At 44.4% G+C, this 21,625-nt stretch overlaps 1 protein-coding gene across 1 annotated transcript in view; it reads left to right on the top strand.

Moving 5' to 3' along the window:
• Positions 1 to 3,814: 3,814 nt before the first annotated feature.
• cacna1fb (calcium channel, voltage-dependent, L type, alpha 1F subunit) overlaps positions 3,815 to 21,625 on the top strand; it is a 77,099-nt gene continuing 59,288 nt past the window's right edge. Inside the window, exons 1-4 of the mRNA XM_061257493.1 lie at positions 3,815 to 3,836; positions 7,715 to 8,033; positions 8,601 to 8,706; positions 12,833 to 12,972. Of these exons, the coding sequence (XP_061113477.1) occupies positions 3,815 to 3,836; positions 7,715 to 8,033; positions 8,601 to 8,706; positions 12,833 to 12,972 (587 nt within the window). The remainder of the gene's footprint in view (positions 3,837 to 7,714; positions 8,034 to 8,600; positions 8,707 to 12,832; positions 12,973 to 21,625) is intronic.

The following is a 21,625-nucleotide window of genomic DNA, read 5'->3' on the forward strand; positions in this document are numbered from 1 at the left end:
ATCTACAGCCCTGCTCACCCCCCCATCTACAGCCCTGCTCACATCTACAGCCCTGCTCACCCCCCATCTACAGCCCTGCTCACCCCCCATCTACAGCCCTGCTCACATCTACAGCCCTGCGTACCCCCCCATCTACAGCCCTGCTCACATCTACAGCCCTGCTCACCCCCCATCTACAGCCCTGCTCACCCCCCATCTACAGCCCTGCTCACATCTACAGCCCTGCGTACCCCCCCATCTACAGCCCTGCTCACCCCCCCATCTACAGCCCTGCTCACATCTACAGCCCTGCTCACCCCCCCATCTACAGCCCTGCTCACCCCCCATCTACAGCCCTGCTCACATCTACAGTCCTGCTCACATCTACAGCCCTGCTCACATCTACAGCCCTGCTCACCCCCCCATCTACAGCCCTGCTCACATCTACAGCCCTGCTCACCCCCCCATCTACAGCCCTGCTCACCCCCCATCTACAGCCCTGCTCACCCCCCCATCTACAGCCCTGCTCACCCCCCCATCTACAGCCCTGCTCACATCTACAGCCCTGCTCACCCCCCATCTACAGCCCTGCGTACCCCCCCATCTACAGCCCTGCTCACATCTACAGTCCTGCTCACATCTACAGCCCTGCTCACATCTACAGCCCTGCTCACATCTACAGCCCTGCTCACCCCCCATCTACAGCCCTGCTCACATCTACAGCCCTGCTCACCCCCCCATCTACAGCCCTGCACACCCCCCCATCTACAGCCCTGCTCACCCCCCCATCTACAGCCCTGCTCACCCCCCATCTACAGCCCTGCTCACCCCCCATCTACAGCCCTGCTCACCCCCCCATCTATAGCCCTGCTCACATCTACAGTCCTGCTCACATCTACAGCCCTGCTCACATCTACAGCCCTGCGTACCCCCCCATCTACAGCCCTGCTCACCCCCCCATCTACAGCCCTGCTCACATCTACAGCCCTGCTCACCCCCCCATCTACAGCCCTGCTCACCCCCCATCTACAGCCCTGCTCACATCTACAGCCCTGCTCACCCCCCCATCTACAGCCCTGCTCACCCCCCATCTACAGCCCTGCTCACCCCCCCATCTACAGCCCTGCTCACATCTACAGCCCTGCTCACCCCCCCATCTACAGCCCTGCTCACCCCCCATCTACAGCCCTGCTCACATCTACAGTCCTGCTCACATCTACAGCCCTGCTCACATCTACAGCCCTGCTCACCCCCCCATCTACAGCCCTGCTCACATCTACAGCCCTGCTCACACCCCCCCCATCTACAGCCCTGCTCACCCCCCCATCTACAGCCCTGCTCACCCCCCCATCTACAGCCCTGCTCACATCTACAGCCCTGCTCACCCCCCATCTACAGCCCTGCTCACCCCCCCATCTACAGCCCTGCTCACATCTACAGCCCTGCTCACCCCCCCATCTACAGCCCTGCTCACATCTACAGCCCTGCTCACCCCCCCATCTACAGCCCTGCTCACATCTACAGCCCTGCTCACCCCCCATCTACAGCCCTGCTCACCCCCCCCATCTACAGCCCTGCTCACATCTACAGCCCTGCTCACCCCCCCATCTACAGCCCTGCTCACCCCCCCATCTACAGCCCTGCTCACATCTACAGCCCTGCTCACCCCCCATCTACAGCCCTGCTCACCCCCCCATCTACAGCCCTGCTCACATCTACAGCCCTGCTCACACCCCTCTGACGGTGAAAGGGAAAGAGCCACAATATAGATGATGTGGTTTCCGAGGGCATCACAGAGCCTTCACACACAGTGTCCATCATTGACATCTAAGGGACAGTTCACCACAAAGCAGCTTTTCTTGTTGATTACAAAGGGAGAAAAGGGAGGTATTTCACAATGGAGTGGTGGCAATGATGTGGGGAATATATAGTACTGTGCAGAAGTCTTAGGCCCCCTAGACTTTATTATATATACAGTGCTGTGCAGAAGTCTTAGGCCCCCTAGACTTTATTATATACACAGTACTGTGCAGACGTCTTAGGCACCCGAGACTTTATTATATATACAGGACTGTGCAGAAGTCTTAGGCACCCTAGACTTTATTATATATCTGCTTTTTGTGTGTGTGTGTGTGTGTGTGTGTGTGTTAGTATAAAAGAACAGATTTCCAAATATTGATTTTCCAAAAGATTTAATTTTACAGAGAAATTTTTGTATTTAATTAAAAAAAGTAACATGTTACTGTAAGCAATTGACTACTTTTTACCTAAAAACTTGATCAAGGCTGTCTGAGATCAGACGCAAGGAGCCAACCAAAGTCTGCAGAAGAACTGTGGCAAGTTCCCCTGCTGATTGTCTTATAGAACTGCAGGACAGCGTTGGCTATCTCAGAGAAGTGATGCAGTTTTAACGCCAAAGGGTGGTCACAAAAAATATTGATTTGATTTAGTTTTTAACTATTTGGCCAAATTACTAGAATGTATAGTAATGTAAAATGTATAGTATGTTTATTTAGGAACTTTCATTGAATTATTTTTGAAATAATCTTATCTGTACAGAATGTTATACAGGTGCCTAAGACTTGTGCACAGTACTGTATTTTTGCCTGCTTTCACCATATTCCATGGAATCGTTTTTAAGACATTCTCAACGGCTGTAACGCAATCTATTTGATTTATGTGTACATTGGCATTATTCATATTTCATGTTTATTTGTTTATTCCAATGCAGGTGTGTGTAAAATGTGGGGGTGTTTGTTGCACCACTAGAGGGAGGGATTCACGCCGCGTTATTGAAAGGCTACGCTACATTGTTGTTTTCTCCATGACATTCTTTTTCGGGCTCTTGCTCTGTTGCTAATGTTCCAGTTACTGTTACAAAATTTAGTGTAAGCTAAATATTCACTCAGTGACGACTTTGGTAGACCTGTACAGCAGCTGGTAATGGAAATATCTAATCAGCCAATCATGTTGCAGCAACTCAATGGATAAAAGCATGCAGACATGGTTCAAGAGGTTCAGTTGTTGTTCAGACCAAATGTCAGAATGGGGAAAAACACTGTGTAATGATTGCTGGTGCCAGACTGGGTAGTTTTAGTATCTTAGATGCTGATGATCTGGGATTTTCACGCACAGCAGTTCCTGAAATAACCAACCTTGAATGATGGGCCGCAGCAATTGTATAAATAAGTGGTCACTGATTGTATGTGTATGTGTTAAATTGCAGTATGAAAAATATGTATATGTAAATAAAACCAGTGCTTAACTAATTAAAAGGTATTAAAAAATAATTTTAAAAAATTACCAAAATTTCTATTACAGCATATTTGCGCTTTACACGTCCAGTATTTTCTGTCGACGTTTATTTGTCACGAGCTAATGCGTGCGTCCCTTCCCTTTAATAAGTTTCTAGGCTAACATCCCCTTTAAAGGATTCAATTTGTCTGTAATCCCGAATTGATGGTATAAATGTGGGGATCGGTAGGGAACCCATGGATGACCGGGGATGCCAGCATTATGTTTGCGTTTTATTTTATTTTATTTTTTTCCAACAAAATTGTCGAGCTCGTTCCCTTTAAAACATAGTTAGGATTCTGGTCAAAATAAGAGTAAATTAAATTCCTTTTAACTCTATTTGATATTGGAAATGTCAAGCGTTCCAAAACGCATTAGGAGTTGAATATTGGAACACATCTTCTTTTAATACTGTAAAGAGATGTTAGGTTTTAAAACGGCGTATTTTCTATGAGACTCAGATTTACCTAAAGGACTAAAAAGGAACATGTTTCTTTCACTGTGAAGTGGAGAGGACAGGATCCAGCGGCCGAAGTCCGACATGTATGACAAAAACCGCAAAAGTAAGAACGCTGGACGTATTGTGTTATCTGTGTACTTTAAAATTAATATTGGATGGGTGGTATTTGGTTAATATCAATTTTAACTGACATTTTACATAATTTATAACGGGGATGTTATTGTTTCATATGTATATTATCTATCACTATATTATGAATAATGCCGCTAGATATCTTATCCTACTATTCCAACCTGACACCATCGGTATCACAACGGTCAGTTATTGTATTGCATTATTATTATTTTTTTTTAAGACGAGACTATACATATTGGCCTATCACCAAGACAAGTGATATAATAACACTTTAAAAGTGACCCAAAAGTTAATTCCAAGAATTAAAAACAAATACATGTATTGCTGTAATATGCGTTTACACGATGTGTATTCAAATTATTCTAAATTGGACTCACAGTAAACTTGTTCTGTCAAAATTTAAGTACGTTTTAATTTTCAACATTTTCTCGTACGTCATGGCCGCCTAACAGAAAAACGAGACCGTTGGCCAGTCAAAACATAAAGCCAATTCACTGATATTTTATTGACGTGTTCTTGAAAACATAGCATTGGCAAGTAAATAATTCGTGACCATCTTTAATTTTGGTGTTCTCAAAACTGCCCAATGTTGGCAAGAGTGTTCTGTACAGTATTCTGTGACGCTTTTGCACCAAGACCACGTAGATAATGTTAATTTGAAGTGGCATTCCAAAACATTCCACTAATAGTATGAAATTATTTGAAGGCTTTATTTCTGCTGCTAAGGCGGTATGGATATTCGTGTCAGGATGCCCTTCACATTCCAGTCCTCAGCATTCAAACGCAGTGTTGAATATTTTAGGGAGTCTCGTGACATTTGCTCTCCAGCCAGTTATTGCATGTTTGGCTTTTGTATCTTCCACCTAAGGTGCAGGCATACGATATAATGCCCATGACCCAGATTTACACGTCTGCATAACGTTTATTGTGGCATATGCTATATATACAAATGCACATGCACTATTTGCTTGTGAAAATGGAATTTGGGAGCTGCAGTTTGTGATTCAGTATTGCATGTGTGTGTGTGTGTGTGTGTGTGTGTGTGTACATACTGATCCCATATATGTGAAGCTTCAAGACACAGGTCTTAAAAAGGCGAGATGTGATTTTGCATCATGACTGCCCAGGACCATGTGTGTGTTCATGTTTTGGTCATTTGGTAATGTGCATGTACCATAAGTTTTATTGTACACATGGTGGACTGAATGTTTGCACTGATGATATAAACATATTGGCTGTATTATTAGCCAGTGCATTTACAGCCAGTGGTTCTGCCCTCTCCTTGATTTCAGTGCCATTTATGGTATCAGCATTGCAGGGAGCCTCACACTTCACTTCCGATATATGCGTGCCTGATGGTATATGAACAGAAAGGATGAACAGAAAGGATGAGGCCGGTGTCTTGGTGAAGAATGCTGTGGGTCTTCATGTTGCTGTGTCCAGTGCCAGTGTGGATGACTTGGGCAAGACCAGTCCCCTTACCTCAGCTCACTATAATGCTCTTACCAAGATTTCACACCGTGTCGTCTTATCACCGTCTAATAGGATTTAGGGCCTGGGGCTCAGGCCTTATGGTAATAATATAATTATAATAAGCCCTTAGAGTAGTTTGTGTGTGTGTGTAGAGAGAGAGAGCGAGAGAGAGAGAGAGGGAGAGAGAGAGGGAGGGAGAGAGAGAGACTGTTAACCTTGGTCTGCTGGGCTTAATACCATTGGCTGGTTTGAGCTCATGGGACCACAGGTACTAGCACACAAACCCTGTCCCAGAATGCCGTTCTCTCCCAGAATCCTGTTGGCGCTCGCTGTGTAGAACTAGGTCACAGCTGTCCTCCACAGTGTAGCTTTTCCGCCTCTGTTCAGGTCTTCCGCTCATCTGCCCGCTCACTGCTCTGCATCCTCTCACTTTCATTCTGTTGACTGTTCAGAAAACATTTGGTGGTCATTGTCTAAACTTAAATGAAAAATAACCAGTTTAGTATGAATCACAGATTTCATTTTTTAACAGATTCTGTGGCTTTGTTCTTGGTTTGTTACAGTGCCGTGAGAAGTATTTGCCCCCTTCCTCATTGCATATTTGTCACTCTTTATGGTTTCAGATCCTTAGACAAAATGCAATATTAGACAAAAGGGAACCTGAGTGAATACAAAACACATTTCTAGATTCAAACAAATTGGCAGGTTTTCGAGTATGACCTGTTTATTTCAGGTCTAGCCACACCATTGCTTTTGGGTCAGGACTTTGACTGGGCCACTCCAAAATTCTGATGTGGACTTGCCTTTCTGTTTTAGATCATGTTCTTGCTGCACAACCCAATTACACTTCAGCTTCAGCTCATAAATAGATGAACAGAAATTTTCCTTTTTACTTTTCTGGTAGAGAGCAGAATTCATATTTCCTTCAATAATGCCAAGTTATCCAGGTCCAGATGCAGCAAAGCATCCACGCACCACCACACTTCCACCAACACATTGATGGTTGGTATGATGTTCTTACTGTGAAATACTGTATTTGCTATACACCAGACATAATGGGACCCCTGTTGTCCACTTTTGAACATTATCCCAAAAGGCTTGGGGATCATCAAATTGGAGAACATTTGGCAGGCTGGCCACTCCTGGGAAGATTCTCCATTATTCTAAGCATGCTCCCCTGTGGATTCCTAGAGCCTTACGAATGGCTTTGAAGTGGCCTCGTAAAACCGGCTTGAACCCAAAAGAGATGCTGTGGCAGGACCTGAAACAAGCAGTTTGTGCTTGAAGACATACCAATTCGTCTGAATTAAAGCATTTCTGCAAAGAGTAGTTGGGGAAAAAAATCATCTGATACTGATATCTAATTATAAGAAGGGTTTGCTTGCAATTATTGTGGCTAAATGAGGTACAGCCAGTTATTAAGTTTAAGGGGGCAGTTCATTTTTCACAGAGGTGATATGGGATATGGTTTGATACCTTCACTACTGTGGGTGTGGGTCATCTTCACCAGCCCGGAATCAGAGACGGTGGAGCACTCTGTTTAACATGTTGGTGAGACTGACGTTTCAACTTCAAACAACATATTCCTCAAAGTCAAAACCAGCCGGGTGTGCATGTTAGTGGCAGAGTGGGTGATGGAGGTGTGTGTATCAGTGCTGGGGTTAGGATCTGTGCTTTCCTGAGGTTTGTGTATCAGTGCTGGGGTTAGGATCTGTGCTTTCCTGAGGTGTGTGTATCAGTGCTGTGCCTTCCTGAGGTGTGTGTATCAGTGCTGTGCCTTCCTGAGGTGTGTGTATCAGTGCTGTGCCTTCCTGAGGTGTGTGTATCAGTGCTGTGCCTTCCTGAGGTGTGTGTATCAGTGCTGTGCCTTCCTGAGGTGTGTGTATCAGTGCTGTGCCTTCCTGAGGTGTGTGTATCAGTGCTGTGCCTTCCTGAGGTGTGTGTATCAGTGCTGTGCCTTCCTGAGGTGTGTGTATCAGTGCTGTGCCTTCCTGAGGTGTGTGTATCAGTGCTGTGGTTAGGATCTGTGCTTTCCTGAGGTGTGTGTATCAGTGCTGTGCCTTCCTGAGGTGTGTGTATCAGTGCTGTGGTTAGGATCTGTGCTTTCCTGAGGTGTGTGTATCAGTGCTGTGGTTAGGATCTGTGCTTTCCTGAGGTGTGTGTATCAGTGCTGTGGTTAGGATCTGTGCTTTCCTGAGGTGTGTGTATCAGTGCTGTGCCTTCCTGAGGTGTGTGTATCAGTGCTGTGCCTTCCTGAGGTGTGTGTATCAGTGCTGGGGTCCAGGTTGACAGCTCCCTGACGTGTGTGTGTGTGTGTGGACAGAGCAGAAAAGCGCAGAGCAGATGTTCTCCTCTGTTCCTCAGGCAGTGGAGCAGAAGGATTCTCCAACGCCAGTGAGGCAGAAGGTGGAGGAGATGAGGAGGAGGAGGAGGAGGAGGAGGAGGAGGGAGAGGGGGATGAAGGAGAAGAAGATGATATGGCCTGGCAGGAGGAGAACGGAGGGATGAGGATGAACAGGACTGACACCATGATCTCCACCGCCAGCTCCACCGGCACACAGCGGAAGAAGAGCCAGCACGGCAAGAAGCAGGCGCCGGGCGGCAGCACGGTGCAGAGGGCCCCGAGAGCGCTCTTCTGCCTGCGGCTCAACAACCCCATCCGCAGGGCCGCACTCTCCATCGTGGAGTGGAAGTATCCGCTCCGACAGAGAGCATGCTGTCAGTGAGAGGAAGTACATACTGTCAGTGTGATACAATACATACTGTCAGTGTGATAAAGTACATACTGTCAGTGTGAGGAAGTACATACTGTCAGTGTGATAAAGTACATACTGTCAGTGTGAGGAAGTACATGCTGACAGTGTGATTAAGTACATACTGTCAGTGTGATTAAGTACATACTGACAGTGGTGACACACCCACTGTAGTGATAAAGTGCATACTGTCAGTGGTGACACACCCACAGTAGTGATACAGTACATACTGACACAAGTATATTCTTCTGTTAAGGGAAGAAAGACAGTAAGGGAAACCCTCTAGCTACGCTTGAAGAAGAAAATATCGATTTATTGCTTAAATCCATATTTTAACAACATTTTAAAATGTTTTTTTAAAACAACTTTTTCAAGCGTAGCAGAAGTTTATCTTTTCCCTTGCAGCTACGGGTTTCATTCCGTGCAGTAGTATCAGGGTCCCTTTTTCTCCTTAAGGGAGTGAAGTTACACTGATCCAGTTGGTTTCCTTAAAAAATTCTCTGCAGACCCTTTGATGTCTTCATCTTGCTCGCCATCTTTGCTAACTGTGTGGCTCTGGGTGTGTCGAAACCCTTCCCGGAGGACGACTCGAACGCCACCAACCATGACCTGGTGAGTAGGGACATTGATGGAGTTGATGATGGTTATGATGAAGCTGATGGTGGTAACAGTGATATAACACTGATATATCTGTTTATTTTCTGTGTAGGACTTGTGGTCTTTATGGCATTCTTTATGACAGTCCTCAGTCATTATAATTATGAGCCAGTTTCACAGGCACAGATTAAGCCTAGTCTTAGACTAAATGCTATTTTGAATGGCGATTTCCTGTACGCAATGCAATTTATTCCCCAGCTAAACTTAGTCTATGTTTGTGAAACTGCAATTTGTGTCTGTTTTGAAGAGGCCATAATCTTACATGCTTCATACAAATGTGATCCAATCATGAGATTTTGGGGTTTGTAGCATTGTATAGCCATTGTAAGTCCATTACATCAGTTTTTTCTGTATATTATTTGTCACCAGCGTGGTCTGAAGGCCATCTCAGTGTATTTTGTTTTAGGAATAAGGAATAAGGAATGCTAGAAGCTTGCCTGTGATACACACTAAAACGGCACTGCCTGAACTAACGTTGGAATAAAAAATGAAAATCAATTAAAAAGAAAAATAAGAATGAAGAAATCAGACCTGGTGGCATGACGTCTAACAGCAGCATTTGGCGGTTTAAAATAACATTGTGCAGTTTATCATTCAATCGTTATCAAATTGGACCAACTTATTTTCGAGTGAGGTTCATCAAGGGACGATAGAAATCTGGAATAAACTGTCGATTGTAGTTGGATTGACCCAGAAATGACCTCATCTGCTTTTCGGACTTGGTTTGGGGACCGAAATGGCCCCTGTTTTATCTACAGAAGGACTGACCCTGGGTTTTGGGCACTGCCCTTCACAGCGTCTTCAGGGCGGCTCGCAAGTGTTGCATATATTGCTGCTAGTCATTACTGTGGATGATAATGTCATCCAGATAGGCAGTGTAGGCAGCACGTGGCTTTAACAGCCTGTCCGTGGAGAAAGCTCTGGAGACAAGGGAATTGAGCCATGGGGCCTTCACCCGTACAATAACTGAGCGCCAGGAAAACCCCATGGAGGCTTGGGGAACCTCTCTTACGGCAAGCAATAGGGGGTCAATTAATTTAGTTTATCCCAATTTCAGATATCGGTGGAAACAAACTTGCAACTCATTGTCTTCAGTGTCTTATTGAATTGTTTCACTAGCCCATCGGTTTGAGGGTGGTAGACACTGGATCTAATTGACCTGACGTCCAGCAAAGCTCTATCAGTGTCCGTGACGTAAAAGCGGTGCCTTGCTGTGAGAGAATCTATTTTGGGGTTCCCAAATAAACAGTGCCTCTGTAATTGTCTCAGCAGTAAATAGTTCTGAATGCTTACTCTTGGTTTTAGCCTTGGGTTTTTCCTATGAAGACTGCCTTTGTGTTAGAAAAGACAAACCTACATGAAGACCAGAGAGCTGTCTTCGGGAGAAAAGCTAGCCATTTTGAAGCTTAGAAAAGAGAGGAAATCAATCAGAGCCTATGCACAACCGTTGGAGATAGCTTGTACAACAAATTGAGCAAGACAATGACTCAATGCACACTGCCAACTCAAGGACTTCATTAGGAAGAAAATGTGGAAGATTTTAGACTGGCCAAGTCGACCACCAGACCTTAGCCCTATTGAGCATGCATTTCACCTCCCGGAGAGGAGGTTGAAGGGAAAGAAACCCCTGAAACAAATACATACAATGAGTACGTATATTCAAATACATACAGACTGCACTGTAAATGAATACCGTGTGGACTCCTAGATCACACCATGGAGGGAGGAGTATGGTGAAATGGCACACAGAGCCGTGGAACCTAACCCACAATCTATTAGAGTGATATACTGTACATTGCTTCTTTAGTAAATAAATTTCATGGCGAAGGCACCATCCATAGTCACTGCTAATGATGAACAATTCTGCTTTAGTTCATCTCTGAAGCCCATCTGGGATTGCTAGTCTGACTGTATTAATGCATCTAGTAAATTAGTGCACACCCCTGTGGTTTTCTTTACTCTGTATTTTCTGCTGGGTGCCGTATAGAAAGCACAGGGATCTGCATTTATGCAGTTTCTCCACAGGAATCCCTGAGCTGTGTGTGTAGCTCATGGCATTAGCAAGTGGTTGTGTAGCACATGGCTTTAGCATTTTATTGTGTGGTTCATGGCTTTAGCATTTTATTGTGTGGTTCATGACTTTAGCATGTGGTTGTGAAGCTCATGGCTTTGGCATTTTGTTGTGTGGTCCATGGTTCAAGCCTGTGGTGGTGTGGTTTATGGCTTTAACCTGTATTAGCTAGTGGAATGCACAAAAAAAGTCCTGGTACTGGAGATAAGGAACAGGAAATGAAATTGTACTGTAGTGGTAGGTTTTAAGAAGGGAATGGGAAGGTTGAAACAGGTGAGGACGAAAGTTCAAATCAAAGGATGTAAACGAGCGGTTTGGGGTGAGAGACAGAAATGGATGGAAGATGGAGTGAGTTACTGGAAAGAGAGAGAGAGAGAGAGAGAGAGAGAGTATGGGAGGAATAGTAACTGCCGTTCGTTTGGCTGCTCTGAGCCTCAATAAGCAGCTTACTTTTCCCCCTCCCTCTCCGACTCTCTCTCCTTCCCTCCATCTCTCCCCTCCACTACCCCCTCCTCTCTCTCTGCCCTCTTCCTCCCTTTCTATCCTTCTCAATCTCTCTTTAGCGTATGTGTGTGTGCCAGTTTGTGCAGACACTGTGTGTGTGCGTGTGTGCGTGCACCAGTGTGAACAGGATTACGACAGATTGCTAATCCTCTGGAAATCCATATTAAAACCCGCTACTGTCCACCAACCAGCTACACTGCCACCCAAATACACCGCCTCATACCCAAATACTGTACACCTCCCTGCCCTGCTCCAAACTAGACCTCCACCCAAATACTGTACACCTCCCTGCCCTGCTCCAAACTACACCTCCACCCAAATACTGTACACCTCCCTGCCCTGCTCCAAACTACACCTCCACCCAAATACTGTACACCTCCCTGCCCTGCTCCAAACTACACCTCCACCCAAATACTGTACACCTCCCTGCCCTGCTCCAAACTACACCTCCACCCAAATACTGTAAACCTCCCTGCCCTGCTCTAAACTCCACCTCCACCCAAATACTGTACACCTCCCTGCCCTGCTCCAAACTACACCTCCACCCAAATACTGTACACCTCCCTGCCCTGCTCCAAACTACACCTCCACCCAAATACTGTACACCTCTCTACCTTGCTCCAAACTACACCTCCACCCAAATACTGTAAACCTCTCTGCCCTGCTCCAAACTACACCTCCACCCAAATACTGTACACCTCCCTGCCCTGCTCTAAACTAGACCTCCACCCAAATACTGTACACCTCCCTGCCCTGCTCCAAACTACACCTCCACCCAAATACTGTACACCTCCCTGCCCTGCTCCAAACTACACCTCCACCCAAATACTGTACACCTCTCTGCCCTGCTCCAAACTACACCTCCACCCAAATACTGTACACCTCCCTGCCCTGCTCCAAACTACACCTCCACCCAAATACTGTACACCTCCCTGCCCTGCTCCAAACTACACCTCCACCCAAATACACCACCCTGGACTCACCTACACGATGTCACACCCAAGTAAACATCCCTATCTGCACCCACCTACACCACCATCCAAATGTCTGTGGGGAATGTTCAGCTCACCTGCTGACTCATTATAATGAGAGCTCATGTTAATGACATATTTTCCACTGTGATCTCCAGCTCCCTGTGGTTTGACAAACACAGCTGACATAAAGCCAAGGAGAGTGAATGCAGCTGGACATGCAGGTCTCGCATGGTGTATCTCAGCCTGCTATTCTCCATTCTAGTCCAGTCACTGCCTTTGTCTTGTCACAGTAATGCCTGCTGGCCTGGTGTTTCTGTTAGTCAGGTCTGGCGCTTTTGCTCCTCGAACTTGGGTGGGTGCACTTGCAATGTAAGAGAACATACAGCAAGTCACTCTGGATAGCAGTGTGAGCTCGTTGAAAGTAATCACTTATAAATCCCATATGAATATGCAAGAGTTTCAGCATTCTGTCGATGGTTGAGGATGAATGAAATTGAGCTGAATTGAAGAGAGTGTCTCTGTGTCCCTGTAGGAACAAGTGGAGTATGTGTTTCTGATCATCTTTACCGTGGAGACATTCCTGAAGATCCTGGCGTATGGGTTAGTCATGCACCCCACCTCCTACATTCGCAACGGCTGGAACATGCTGGACTTCGTCATCGTCATTGTGGGGTACGCTGTTCTGTGCTCCCCCCTTTCTCTCCTCCCCCTCTCCTCCCCCTCTCCTCCACTCCTCTTGCTTCTGTGTCACTTTCTTCCTCAGATGATCTGACCTGATGTGACCGTTATCTGGAGTGGCACCAAAACAAATCTTTCTCCCTGTCTCTCACTGTTTTTTTGAACCAGAGGTGGGCAACAAGAACGGTATCCATTTCTGACTACATCTGATTACATTAAAAATTGAGTTTGGGCAGATTGAGCCTGTGTCTTCCTTATGGTTTGCTAGCTTACATTACCCATGGGGCAGTGGGCCATAATTACCCAGGCCATCAGCAGGTGTCCAGTGACACTCTCTCTCTTCTGAAGCTCCCAGTTCATCAGAGGTCATGTTTAAAGGAAAGAATGTCCTGATTTTGTTAAAAGCATACAGTATGTTCTTATTACATTATTGGCATTTGGCAGACGCTCTTATCCAGAGCGACGTACAGTTGATTAGACTAGGCAGGAGACAATCCTCCCCTGGAGCAATGCAGGGTTAAGGGCCTTGCTCAAGGGCCCAACGGCTGTGCGGATCTTATTGTGGCTACATCAACCTTCCGTGTCCCAGTCACTTTACCTTAACCACTACGCTACAGGCCGCCCTGATCTTACATATCTTATTGATCTTATATATCATCATTGTGGGAGTAACCAAGCCAATATATGAATATGTATGTTTTAAGTTAAATGTTTGCATTTGCTGAAAGCCTCAAAAGACAGGAAATTAAGTTGATCAGCCCTAACGCTAACACCAGCCTGCTCTCCATCAAGGTATCAGCACAGATCTCTGACAACATACTACAGCCATGTACAGTGGGTTGCAAATATTTGGGCACCCCTGGTTTAAATGCATGTTACAATGAATCTGTGCTGTATGTGAGATCTAATTGGTACAGAATTAAACATGAGACCTTTCTGCAAATGTTAAAGCAAGTTTGCTTTTTATTTTAATTTTTTACCGTTTAGAAATTATATAGGGCCCTGTGCAAAAGTTTGGAAACTCTTTTGGATTATTCTTTGCTACTTTTTAAAAAGATGAATACCAAGGCCCAGGCCCAGGTGATTTACTCGTTAGGGCTTCAATGAGTGAGTATGAGTATAATTCCAGGGCTGAACTTAAGCTTGGAGGTGGATCCATTATGCTTTGGGGTTGTGTATTTCCTGGGGGCACAGGAAATATTGAGCGAGTGGAAGGAAGAATGGATTCCACCAAATATCTAGAAATTCAAGAGGCTTAACTTTGAAGGTCAGTCCAGACATTGAAGTTGAAGAGAGGTTGGGTATTCCAGCAAGACAATGGTCCAAAGCATACTTCAAAACCATGAAGTACCTCCAGGAAAGACAGATTAAGGTTTTGGAATGGTCACCACAGCACAGAGACTTCAATATTATTGAAAATCTGTGGAGAGATCTCAAACATGTCGTACATACAAGGAGGCTGAAGGATATTTCTGAGCTAGAGGTGTTCTGCCAGGAAGAATAGAGAAAAATTCCAAAAGCGAGAATTAAAAGACTGGCTACAGGAAGTGTTTATGAGCTGTTATATTTGCCTGAGGAGGAGTTACAAACTAACTGTTGCACAGGGCCTTTTTCCTTTATTTTGAAACTGTAAAAAATTCAATAAAAAGTAATCTTGCTTTAAAATTTGAAGAAATGTGTCATGTTTAACTTTGTACCATTTAGAAGTCAGGTTTGGTTCTGTTCAGTTAGATATTCATTGTAAAAGACTTTTTGACCAGGGGCGCCCACATTTTTGCGCACCACCATACAATGTGAACTGTCCCTCAAACAAAATTTGCACACCACTGGGCAGATTGTTTAAGATTCAAACGTCTTAAACAACTCATCTTAGAGTAGTGCACTGTAAAGTGTTGGCAATATACTAATACTTTATTTCCAGCATGTCCAATGTGTCCTATTTGGGACCGCTTATCTTGTAATAACTTAGCTTGCCCACAAACCCTGTCAGTATGTAGTTTTTCAACTAATCGGATTCATTGATTGATCCTGCATTAAAGTCTATATGTAAAGTGTATACTATGAGCTCATTAATATATTCCTACTGTATGGCGTTCTGGATAAAAGTGTAGCTGCAGATATATAGCCTACAGTATGTATGTACGCCTAAAAATAATTATTAATATTTGTCCAAAAGTAATTGACCAATTTAACAAAGTCATGGCTGGCTACTGTGCATTCACGGTCACTCAATGATAGCATAACCTACAAATCACTTTGATTTGAATAACTGTAGGAATAAATGTTATAATATTGTAATGTATACAATTACTTGTGTAGCTGCCACGTTAATGCTTTGCAAATAATTGGGTATAAATGTTCTGCACAAACTGAATATAAACTACAGGGATGTAGCATGTTGTCAGAGATCTGTGCTGATACCTGGAGAGCAAGCTAGCATTAGGGTTGATCAATTTCATTTCTTGTCTTTTCAGGCTTGCTGAACATAACGGTCCGTTTAGAACTTCAGATTAGCCTGATTCATGTTAACATTGTGTCTCTCCATGTTAAGTCTATGGACAATTCATCTTCAAAATTTAGAATTTAAATTCTAATTTAATAAAATGTACAATCATGTGATGCACAAGTATGTATCATGAAAAAGCATGTATACTTCTGAATAACCCACATGAGTGGTCTTATGTCGGAATCCATTGGATTTAAATGTAGTTATTTTTGCGCCAAAAAAAAATAAAATAAATGTGAGTCAAGAAATGGCTCACTATTCACAAATTACTAATACCTATCTAGTGAATGTTCTATAGTGCGCTATATAGTTGACTAAATAAATGTCATCTGCTAAATTCCGACAGCAGACGTCTTCTTTTGTAATTTTTTAGTGTCATCTTGTAGGCTACATGCTGCTGCATATAGCCACAAAACTTTACTTGTTTGTTGCAAACAATGCTAATGCCAACTATTAGGAGATAACATTTTAGCTAGCTAAAAAACAGTGCCACTTAATGGACAAACTGGCTTTTGGATTGTTGAATAATGAATACAGTATATTACGTTTTATTAGCGTAGTTGTATTTTATTATAATGAAGACTTATTTGTCATCAACGTGGAAAAAAGAAGAGCTTTAATTTGAATTGCTCCTCAACCGAGCCATTGTTTCTCACAGCTTAGAAGGAGAATACAAAAGATTTGCGTATAATTAAGAAAGGAAAAGTTTGGTGCCATTTAGGATCCAGCCTTAATGTTTTATACAAATTTTTAAGGGTATCCATAACACAGAAATGCTGCAACGTAGCAATAATATAATCAGTAGTTGCTGACCCCGTGGCCATTGAAATTGACCTGCAAAATGGCATTGAGATTGGTTTTGAAACAGGGGGATATTGAGGTTCGGAATTAGCTTTTTTTAATGGAAGTGCTAACATAGATGTAATTGCTATGATGCATTAAACTTTTTATGGTTTTAAATCTGTATTTCCTTTGCATATACTGTAAAATGATCTATTATTCAGTGTTTTGGAGCTAAATTTGCTTTGTAGTCAGACTTGCACCTTTATAATGAAGCAGAAGCTTCATTTCACACTGTGATGAGGCGGAGAGTGAGTGCGTTGATCTTGAGGACAGCTGGAGTCCTATCAAGCCCTCTCCAGACTGCAGTGAACATTTCACTGCAAAATAAGTCTTCACAAGTATTTTAGTCTTGTAATGAGACTTAAAATCTTGGTTTTTTCTTCTCTCGTGTAGAAAATATAATCTTTCTTTAAGCTACTGTGTGCGTGACAAGTGAATTTTTCTGTCCCCATTGGCAAATCCTGAAATGAGTACAACAGTCTCACCGCATTGGCAATATTTTTGTCTTAGCAAACAAATAAAAAATAGATGTTGGATTTTAAGTTTAAATATAAGACTAAAATTCTTGTTGAGACTGCCTTTTTTTTGTTTTTTTTGCTGTATTGGCATATTACTTGACTCAATATTTACAATGTGTGGTGTAAATATACTCCAGTACCTTCACTCACTGTACAAAGAAAGTTGATGAGATGTGGTATATTGTTTGGAATATAAGTCACTTAAACAGTGGAGGCCGATGAAATAACTTGCTTTAGTGTGTTGGCTGGGACAGATTCCCCTCTGCCTGTGGCTTGCCCTCAGGGAGACTGAGGGGGGCGTAGGAGGTACGCTCGAGTCACGGTCGTGTTTTCTTGTTTTACCAATAGGCAGTAGTACCGTCCAGTCAAAATAGAATTTTAAATTACTTACTTTCTTTTCAATTTAAAGGTACAATAGGTAAGATTCTTGTTTTAAAACTTTGTTACAAGACCATTGCAAATCCCTTCCTATAATTGAAAAAGGCTCACTGACATGTTGACTCACCCTTTGCTTGTGTTTATAGTCCTTAAATTCGGATTTAAAAATATACAGTTGACGGACCGACACTTGGTACCATGTCATATTGTACAGTTGTACAATAATTCAGGCTCATTGGTCAAAAATTGGTTCTAATTGTCACATGCTGTGGGGTGGGGGGTGTTTACTGAGAAGGCGGAGAGATAAACAGTGTTGTGGTTTGAGGGTGTTTGTTGCTGCAATTCCTGAAGTCCGTAATTACCGATTGCATCTTTAAAGAAGTTCACTACTTTCCCTTTTTCTATGAAATGTACATCATATTCCTCCCTGGCAATCAGTCTCTCCAGAAATAGTCTGATTGTTCTAATTTGGAAAGTGTCCAAACACATAGTAGTTTATGCAGTTTATGACTAGCACACCCCAAATAAATAATGTTTTAACCCATTATGTACTGCCCCCTTTTCTTGACACAAGCTTGAAAATGCCGCACCCAGAATAAAATGGATACTATTCTTGGACCCTTTTGAATACAGGCATGATCCTGGCATCTTCTGAAAGGCAACCCTTCGGGGTTTGTTTTTCAAGAGTCAAAATTACTGTAAATATTACTAAAAGTTACAGAAGCTCAAATACAGTGGAAGTGGAAGCTTTTTTTCCTCACTGAAAATATTTTCAGTGTTTGAGTGGATGCAGATTACTGTGGCTTTTTAGAATTATAAATGATTATGAATTTGGTTTGCTGGACCCTTGCTGTGAAAAGGATACTCAGATTACCTTGATTCTTTTAGTCTGTGGATTTCCAAAATGCAGAGAAGGTGAGGTCCCCCCACACTTGTTATGCCAAATATGTTGCAAAATATGAATGTTATGATGATGCCGGTAAAGGACCCAAGTGCAGACCAGGAATGGAGCACAAAAACAGGGTTTATTAAGTCCTCAAAAATAGACAGTGCACAACGGCCGACCACAGGAATAAAAAGTAAAACACAAAAATCCAAAGCTCAGAAGTTACAGGAAACGTAGAACAAAAATATTCTCCAAAAATCAGAATTAGTAAAACACAAAAATCCAAAGCTCAGAAGTTACAGGAAACGTAGAACAAAAATATTCTCCAAAAATCAGAATTAGTAAAACACAAAAATCCAAAGCTCAGAAGTTACAGGGAATGTGGGACAAAAATATTCTACAAACAGAACGGCGCAAAGGTAAGCAGAGCAAAAATTTGACAACTTTTCTCACCATCCAGACTGGCAGATACTGGCACAATCTGACAGACTGAACAGAAGGGAAGAACTTAAATAACAGAGGGAAGCAGCTAATGGGCAGGAGACAACGAGTAACAGGGAGGAATCAATCAAAACAATGATTATGTAAATTAACTGAGGGGAGTGGCAGACAGAGGTAGGTGAGGGCGGGGTCAGGACAAGGAAAACAAGAGCACATGGTGAGGCAATCACAGGCAAAACTAAGACATACGTTACCATGAAACATAAATATGAAAAATAATGAATTACAAAAAAATCAAGGATAATAAACAATGAAATAAACTCACAAAACAGATCATGACAATGAAACTTTTTGCTAAAGCAGTGGTATAAAACAGGAGGTTATGCAGACAGAACTGTGAGGCCTAATGCTTTCAAACTGTATATCCTGCCGACACAGTTAGTGAAAACTGCTCCGTGAAAAACCCACTGGGCCAGTGAGACTGGAGGGGTTAATTCATTATCAAACATCAAAATAATTCTGTAGCACTTTTCTTCCCCTTCAATCTTTCATAGCAATACAGCAACGATGTCACCAAATGCAAGTTTTCAGTTGTTCATAAAATGGCAGCAATGTTTAGCCGTTAGCCAGAAGAAAAACGGATGAAAAGGTAAATTGTTTCAGGTCAGTGGATAATTATCTTAGCCATTTATGACCCAGATAAGTCTAATTAGGTAGTAACACAAGCAGTGAGCTGTTTGTGACAGCATAGGCTTTGCAATGAACTAAGGCAGATTGTGGCTTGGGAAACAAGGAACTGGCTCAGTATGGTAACGTTCAAAATAAGTTAAAAGGTTGGAGGTGGCACAGATGATGCAGTGGGTAGCACTGCCTCACAGCAAGGAGGTCCTGGGTTTGAATCCCGGTCGGCCGGGGGCCTCTCTGTGCGGTGTTTGCATGTTCTCCCCGTGTTTGTGTGGGTTTCCTCCGGGTACTCCGGTTTCCTCCAACAGTCCAAAGACAGGCAGGTTAGGCTGATTGGAGAGTCTAAATTGCCCGTGGGTATGAGTGTGTGAGTGAGTGGTGTGTGTGCCCTGTGATGGACTGGCAACCTGTCCAGGGTGTATTCCTGCCTTTCCCCCAATGTATGCTGGGATAGGCTCCAGCCCCCCTGCGACCCTGGTGCTGGGTTGTGTGTTCCAGGTTGTTCAGCGTGGTGCTGGGTTGCGTGTTGCAGGTTGTTCAGTGTGGTGCTGGGTTGTGTGTGTGTGTTGCAGGTTGTTCAGCGTGGTGCTGGGTTGTGTGTGTGTGTTGCAGGTTGTTCAGCGTGGTGCTGGGTTGTGTGTTGCAGTTTGTTGAGTGTGGTGCTGGGTTGTGTGTTGCAGGTTGTTCATTGTGGTGCTGGGTTGTGTGTTGCAGGTTGTTCAGCGTGGTGCTGGGTTGCGTGTTGCAGGTTGTTCAGTGTGGTGCTGGGTTGTGTGTGTGTGTTGCAGGTTGTTCAGCGTGGTGCTGGGTTGTGTGTGTGTGTTGCAGGTTGTTCAGCGTGGTGCTGGGTTGTGTGTGTGTGTTGCAGGTTGTTCAGCGTGGTGCTGGGTTGTGTGTTGCAGGTTGTTCAGTGTGGTGCTGGGTTGTGTGTTGCAGGTTGTTCATTGTGGTGCTGGGTTGTGTGTTGCAGGTTGTTCAGCGTGGTGCTGGGTTGCGTGTTGCAGGTTGTTCAGTGTGGTGCTGGGTTGTGTGTGTGTGTTGCAGGTTGTTCAGTGTGGTGCTGGGTTGTGTGTGTGTGTTGCAGGTTGTTCAGTGTGGTGCTGGGTTGTGTGTTGCAGGTTGTTCATTGTGGTGCTGGGTTGTGTGTTGCAGGTTGTTCAGCGTGGTGCTGGGTTGCGTGTTGCAGGTTGTTCAGTGTGGTGCTGGGTTGTGTGTGTGTGTTGCAGGTTGTTCAGCGTGGTGCTGGGTTGTGTGTTGCAGGTTGTTCAGCGTGGTGCTGGGTTGTGTGTGTGTGTTGCAGGTTGTTCAGTGTGCTGCTGGGTTGTGTGTTGCAGGTTGTTGAGTGTGGTGCTGGGTTGTGTTTTGCAGGTTGTTGAGTGTGGTGCTGGGTTGTGTGTTGCAGGTTGTTGAGTGTGGTGCTGGGTTGTGTTTTGCAGGTTGTTGAGTGTGCTGCTGGGTTGTGTGTTGCAGGTTGTTGAGTGTGGTGCTGGGTTGTGTTTTGCAGGTTGTTGAGTGTGGTGCTGGGTTGTGTGTTGCAGGTTGTTGAGTGTGGTGCTGGGTTGTGTGTTGCAGGTTGTTCATTGTGGTGCTGGGTTGTGTGTTGCAGGTTGTTCAGCGTGGTGCTGGGTTGTGTGTGTGTGTTGCAGGTTGTTCAGCGTGGTGCTGGGTTGTGTGTGTGTGTTGCAGGTTGTTCAGCGTGGTGCTGGGTTGTGTGTTGCAGGTTGTTCAGTGTGGTGCTGGGTTGTGTGTTGCAGGTTGTTCATTGTGGTGCTGGGTTGTGTGTTGCAGGTTGTTCAGCGTGGTGCTGGGTTGCGTGTTGCAGGTTGTTCAGTGTGGTGCTGGGTTGTGTGTGTGTGTTGCAGGTTGTTCAGTGTGGTGCTGGGTTGTGTGTGTGTGTTGCAGGTTGTTCAGTGTGGTGCTGGGTTGTGTGTTGCAGGTTGTTCATTGTGGTGCTGGGTTGTGTGTTGCAGGTTGTTCAGCGTGGTGCTGGGTTGCGTGTTGCAGGTTGTTCAGTGTGGTGCTGGGTTGTGTGTGTGTGTTGCAGGTTGTTCAGCGTGGTGCTGGGTTGTGTGTTGCAGGTTGTTCAGCGTGGTGCTGGGTTGTGTGTGTGTGTTGCAGGTTGTTCAGTGTGCTGCTGGGTTGTGTGTTGCAGGTTGTTGAGTGTGGTGCTGGGTTGTGTTTTGCAGGTTGTTGAGTGTGGTGCTGGGTTGTGTGTTGCAGGTTGTTGAGTGTGGTGCTGGGTTGTGTTTTGCAGGTTGTTCAGTGTGGTGCTGGGTTGTGTGTGTGTGTTGCAGGTTGTTCAGCGTGGTGCTGGGTTGTGTGTTGCAGGTTGTTCAGCGTGGTGCTGGGTTGTGTGTGTGTGTTGCAGGTTGTTCAGTGTGCTGCTGGGTT

Source organism: Conger conger, chromosome 10, assembly GCF_963514075.1.
Source record: "Conger conger chromosome 10, fConCon1.1, whole genome shotgun sequence".
NCBI lineage: Eukaryota > Metazoa > Chordata > Actinopteri > Anguilliformes > Congridae > Conger > Conger conger.